The sequence below is a fragment of the Tachysurus vachellii genome, chromosome 8 (genome assembly GCF_030014155.1).
Source record: "Tachysurus vachellii isolate PV-2020 chromosome 8, HZAU_Pvac_v1, whole genome shotgun sequence".
Lineage (NCBI taxonomy): Eukaryota > Metazoa > Chordata > Actinopteri > Siluriformes > Bagridae > Tachysurus > Tachysurus vachellii.
Window position 1 is genome coordinate 25399160 of NC_083467.1, and position 6415 is coordinate 25405574.

The following is a 6415-nucleotide window of genomic DNA, read 5'->3' on the forward strand; positions in this document are numbered from 1 at the left end:
AGATTATTATGAGTAATTACATAATTGTTATTTAAAATGTTTTTTTAATGACATGATACCTACTGTCCATTTTTTCCTAGATGTTCCTGGTGAACCCTTGAATTGTCGAATTACAAAAATAAACAAGGACTGCATGTTTGTGGCTTGGGATAAGCCAGAGTCAGATGGTGGCAGCCCCATTACTGGATATTACATTGAGCGAAAAGAAAGGAACAGTCTCTTATGGGTTAAGGCTAATGATTCAGTTGTACGAACAACTGAATATCCTTGTGCTGGTATAATTGAAGGCCTAGAATACAATTTCAGAGTATCTGCTATTAACCGTGCAGGACAGGGAAAACCAAGTGCAAAGACTGATTTCGTCACAGCAAGAACACCAGTGGGTAGGTCCATGTACATTGAAACATATCTAAAAATATTAGTTAGTTTAATTTCACTTGTGTTATATTATTCAAAAAATTAATTAATCTCTGTCATTACAGATGCTCCAGGTAAACCAGAGGTACTTGATGTGACCAAAAATACAGTTTCACTGGTTTGGTCCAAGCCAAAGCATGATGGTGGAAGCAAGATCATAGGATACTATGTTGAAGCCTTGAAGATTCCCGGAGACAAATGGCTGCGCTGCAACACAAGCAGTCAGAATGTACCCCGGGAAGAGTATACTGTATCTGGATTGGAAGAGGGTGCCCAGTATCAGTTTAGGGTTATTGCAAAAACAGCCATTAACATTAGCAGGCCATCTGAAGTCAGTGACCCTATTCTGGTGTCTGCAGAGAATGGTGGGTTTTTTTGTATGAACATTTTACTTTTTGCCTTTGAGCACAGTGATATATAAATCTTTACACATTTTATTGTTCACAGTTCCTCCCAGAATAGAACTGTCAATACAGATGAAGAAGATGGTGCCAAAGAGAGCTGGATCAGATATCTGTCTTGAAGCTGAGGTTTTTGGTAAACCTATGCCAAAGGTTACATGGAGCAAGGATGGAAAAGTGTTGAGCATGGATAAAGACATGAAAATGTCACAAAAGAGACACCTATTTTGTCTAAATCTTACTGCAGTTACAAAACTCCATACCGGGCAGTACAGCATTCTTGCTGAGAATGCAAGTGGGTCGAAGACAGCAGACATACAGCTCACAGTTTTGGGTCTGTATTATGTATTAATACTGTATAGCACATCTTACAAATGGCATGTGATAGAAATATTAAATATTTTCACTGAATGAGTTAATTTATTTTGTTATATAATATTTCATGACATATTCATTAATGCCATTTCATGTCACACATGCAGATGTGCCTGGTCCACCTGCCTCTATCAAGTTAGATGAGGTATTTTCTGATCATGTCAAATTAAGCTGGACAGCTCCACATGCAGATGGTGGTTCACCAATTACAAACTACATTGTGGATAAACGTGAGTCAAGCCGAGCTAATTGGGCCCAGGTTTCTGCTAAAATCAGCCGTGATATAACCGAGTTTTGTGTGGAAAGGCTGATAATGGGTCATGAATACCAATTCAGAGTACGTGCTGAAAACCGATATGGTGCTGGTGATGCCATCCACTCAGATCCTGCTGTTGCAAAGGACCCTTTCAGTAAGATATCTACATTTGTTTCTAATAACAAATGTCCTCTTGCATATTCATATATGCTCAAAGACTGTTTGGTATATGCATTAAGTATTTTACCTGTATTATCTGTTGTCATGCAGCAAAGATTTAAAAGTTATGCTTGCTATTACAGCTGTTCCTGGACAATGTGATCCACCGATTGTCACAAATATCACGAAGGAGAAAATGACTGTAAGCTGGAAGGAACCCTCTGATGATGGCAACTCTACCATTCTTGGATATATTGTTGAGAAGCGTGAGACTAAAGAAATTAACTGGACAAAACTGAATAGGAAGCCATTACTTGAAAGGTCACTTGAAGTTGGAGCTCTCTCAGAAGGGGCTCAATATGAGTTTAGAGTTATTGCAGTTAACAAAGCTGGTCTTGGAAAACCTAGTGAGCCATCAAATTCTGCTGCTGCAGTTGATCCTATTTGTAAGTCAGTTTACAATGTTATTCACATCACATTTGAATTTATTTATTTATCAATTTTAATTTATTTTTAATATTGTCATTGACAGATCCTCCTGGACCACCAATTTCCCCAAAGGTTACAGACACAAGTAACAGCACTATTAGCTTATCTTGGACTAAACCTGCAAATAATGGTGGAAGTGAAATTTTGGGATATCTAGTTGAATGCAAAAGAACAGATGCAACAGACTGGATCAGATGCAATGTCCCAAAGAATCTACATGACACACACTATGTTGTCACTGGACTCTTGGAGAAATCAGAATATCAACTACGTGTTAGTGCTGTGAACAAAGTTGGCTTTAGTCAGCCATGTGAAGTCCCAGATAAACATGTTGCAAAGGATGTGTTTGGTAAGACTTGAAATGAATATTTAACATGAAAGCATAATAGTTGTTTATAGAATTATTACATAACACATCATACATAGAACATACTTAATCCATAATATAAAAAAACATTTCATTTAATTTCAGTTGCACCTGAGGCAGAACTTGATGCAGAATTGAAGGATTTGTTGGTGCTTCAGGCTGGTGCTCGAATGAAACTTCATGCCAAAATCAAAGGCCGACCAATTCCAAAGGTCACATGGGCCAAGATGAATACCAACATAAAGGACAGACAGGGCATCATCATTAAAGTCACAGACACTGAAACAATGGTTTATGTTGAAAGAGTTAATAGATATGATGCAGGGAAATACATTCTCAACCTTGATAGTGTCAGTGGCATGAAGATGTACACAGTTGTTGTTAAGGTTCTTGGTAAGTTCATATATCACTAACATATTTTATATGGCTTTTTGTGAAAGAAATACATTAAAATACTTCACTGCAATTTTGTTTACCACCCAATAGATACCCCAGGCCCACCACTAAACCTGATGGTAAAGGAGACATCAAAGGACAGTGCATCTATCATGTGGGATGAACCACTAATTGACGGTGGAAGTGAAATTACAGGTTACATAGTAGAAAAACGTGATGCAGAGAGAAAAGCATGGTCCACAGTTTCCAGCTGTAATAAAACATCTTTCAAGATTGAGGACCTGGAGCCTGGTAGATCCTACTACTTTAGAGTAATGGCTCAGAATAAGTATGGTACTGGTGAACCTGGTGAAGCAGCAGATGCTGCCAGAGCCTCTGGTAAGTGATCTTTTTAAAATTATTTGAATATGTTTTAACATGAGTATCAAATTATACTGTCATTGCTATGTACCACAAGGACTTTGACAGATGTCAAATAATTTTTTCAGAACAACCTGGACCAGTCTTGGACTTTAAGGCCTTGCTAGTAACTAGAGATTCATGCACACTTTCTTGGAAGAAACCAGTTACTGATGGTGGTAGCCGCATAATTGCATATGTGCTTGAAGTTCTTAATGGTGAGGACAAATGGAAGGAGCTTCTAAGATCCAAGAACATGCAATATAGTGCTAAAGATCTTGTTGAAGGAAGGGAATACAAATATAGAGTAATGGCAACCAACGATGCAGGTGATGGTCCAGTGAAGGAGCTTTCCATTGTGGCAAAGGATGTTATTGGTGAGATTTTATAACATATTGATGGTATGTAATAGAATGTTCACTTATTTACCAGTTTACTATTTCTAACATTTTCTATTTTGTTTGTAAAGTTTCTCCCAGCTGTGATTTACGGGCTTTGCCAAACTTGAACTACATTGCAAAAGAAGGAAGCACTGTTCGAGTCAAAATTCCCATCATTGGTAAACCTGTACCAGCAGTCTCATGGAAGAAGGGTGAAGATGAAAATTTGACTGAAACTGGAAGAGTCTGTGTGGAATCGACTGCTGTTAATACAACTCTCTTGATTCGGGACTGCCAGAGGAGTGATGCTGGAAAATATACCATTACGCTACGTAATAATGCTGGATCGAAAGAATCCTCTATATTTGTTAGAGTCGTTGGCAAGCCAGGAATTTGTACAGGACCTATCAAGTTTAAGGAAGTAACAGCCGATGGAGCTACTTTAAAATGGGGTGCTCCTAAAGAAGATGGAGGGTCAGAGGTCACCAACTACCTTCTAGAGAAACGTGATTCCATTACCAATATGTGGGTAACTGTTTCCTTAGCAGTGGACACAAACAGTTATAGAGTGGCTGGTCTTTATGAAGGAACAGAATATATCTTCAGAGTTTCTGCAGAAAACAAATATGGAGTTGGAGAAGGTCTTAAATCTGAACCTATGGTTGCCAAGCATCCATTTAGTAAGTTTACATTAGCATTCTTCTCAATAATCACAAATGCATATTACAATAAGCTCAGGTGAACATTTTTGTTTTTCCATCAGACGTCCCTGATGCTCCACCTCCACCACAAATCTTGAGCATGCGTCATGACTCAGCAACACTGGCTTGGTCTGATCCACGAAAAACGGGCGGTTCACCAATTACTGGTGATGAAACTTTTATGACTTCAAATTTTCTAAATATTTACCAAGTTACAAAATATTTAACGTTAAACATGTATGCTGTTTTTGATTATTTATAATTATAGAAGATATATGTGTTTTCAGGATATCATGTGGAATTCAAGGAAAGAAACAGTATGTTATGGAAAAGAGCTAACCCAGCACCTTTAAAAATGAAAGACTTCAAAGTAACAGGTTTAACTGAGGGCTTGGAATATGAGTTTAGAGTAATGGCTATAAACTTGGCTGGTGTTGGCAAGCCAAGTCCTCCGACTGAGCCAATGGTTGCTTTGGATCCTATTGGTATGTAAGGCCTACTATTAATCGCAATATCTACTCTATGCAATTTCACAGTATACTATTATTTTTGCAAACTATTTGGCCTATTTTAGATCCTCCTGGTAAACCTGATGTAATCAGCATCACAAGAAGTACTGTAACACTTCAATGGACCGAACCTCAGTATGATGGTGGACACAGACTAACAGGTTACGTTGTTGAGAGACGTGATCTTCCTGCGAAGTTCTGGGTGAAAGCCAACCCTGTAAACGTTGTGGAATGTGCATATACTGTGGCTAACTTGCAGGAAGGTTGCAAGTTCGAATTCAGGATCAGAGCCAAGAATTCAGCTGGGGCAATAAGTCCACCATCTGAACAAACAGATACTCTTTTATGCACTGATGAATATGGTAATATATTTGCTATGTTGCTTGACTAATACTTATTTGTATTTAAATCAAGTACATACTTAAAACACTTTTCTTTTATTATCCTACAGCTGCACCATCCATTATTATTGACCCCACAGTAAAGGAAGGGCTTACAGTCAAAGCTGGAGACACAATAGTTATCAATGCAACAAGTATTTTGGGAAAACCTTCACCAAGTTCAATCTGGTCAAAAGGAGGAAAGTATTTCAAGCCATCAGATATATGTCAGATTGAAACTACTCCTACATCCTCTACTCTGTTTATCAAATATGCAAGCAGAAAAAATTCAGGGGATTATACCATTACAGCCAGCAATCCATTTGGTGTCAAAGAAGAGAATGTCAAGGTAAAGGTGTTGGATGTCCCTGGGCCCCCAGGACCAATTGAAGCAAGTGGCATATCATCTGAAAAGGTTACCTTGACCTGGGCACCACCTAATGAAGATGGTGGATCTGCAATTAAAAATTACATTCTAGAAAAGAGGGAAACAAGCCGTCTTCTTTGGACAATTCTTGCAGAAAATGTTATTGATTGTCATTTTGTTGCAAATAAACTAATCCAAGGGAATGAATACATATTCCGTGTAGCAGCTGTCAACCATAGTGGATCTGGTGATTTTTCACATTCAGAGCCTGTAAAGATGGTGGATAACTATGGTAAGCAGCACCATAAGCTAATGATGAACAGTTTACATTCACTTTTTGCATAATCAATCTAAACAGAAATGCTATTCCTTATAGGTCCCCCAGGCCCTCCAGCAAGACCAGAAGTGGAACAGATTGGAGGCAGGACTGTTACAATTAAATGGAAGAGACCCGCTGATGATGGAGGCAGTGATATCACAGGCTATACGGTTGAGAAAAAAGAAAGAAAGGGCATAAGGTGGTCAAGAGCATCAAAGAAGACTGTACCTGACCTTCAGTTCGAGGTGCAAGGTCTCACAGAAGGAGAAGAATATCAATTCAGAGTAACTGCTGAAAATAAAGCTGGCTTTGGGGAACCGAGTGAGCCATCACAACCTGTTAGAACAAAGGTCATGGCAGGTAAGTAAAATCTGTAGAAAGCTGTCATTGTGAACTTACAGTTTCCAAGTTAGGTACGACTCTTTTTCTTATTCTATATGGCCTATCATTAACAAAGCACAAACCAAGGTAAGATAGTTTTGGTTGGGAACAACAAAAGT

The 6415-nt window shown here is 38.5% G+C and overlaps 1 protein-coding gene across 1 annotated transcript in view; it reads left to right on the forward strand.

Moving 5' to 3' along the window:
- The window catches only part of ttn.1 (titin, tandem duplicate 1), a 136312-nt gene that overhangs the window by 86403 nt on the left and 43494 nt on the right, over positions 1–6415 (forward strand). Inside the window, exons 162-176 of the mRNA XM_060877288.1 lie at positions 81–383; positions 483–782; positions 865–1152; positions 1301–1603; positions 1752–2054; positions 2141–2446; positions 2570–2857; positions 2951–3238; positions 3349–3636; positions 3729–4319; positions 4403–4507; positions 4628–4825; positions 4915–5211; positions 5301–5888; positions 5973–6275. Of these exons, the coding sequence (XP_060733271.1) occupies positions 81–383; positions 483–782; positions 865–1152; positions 1301–1603; positions 1752–2054; positions 2141–2446; positions 2570–2857; positions 2951–3238; positions 3349–3636; positions 3729–4319; positions 4403–4507; positions 4628–4825; positions 4915–5211; positions 5301–5888; positions 5973–6275 (4749 nt within the window). The remainder of the gene's footprint in view (positions 1–80; positions 384–482; positions 783–864; positions 1153–1300; positions 1604–1751; positions 2055–2140; positions 2447–2569; positions 2858–2950; positions 3239–3348; positions 3637–3728; positions 4320–4402; positions 4508–4627; positions 4826–4914; positions 5212–5300; positions 5889–5972; positions 6276–6415) is intronic.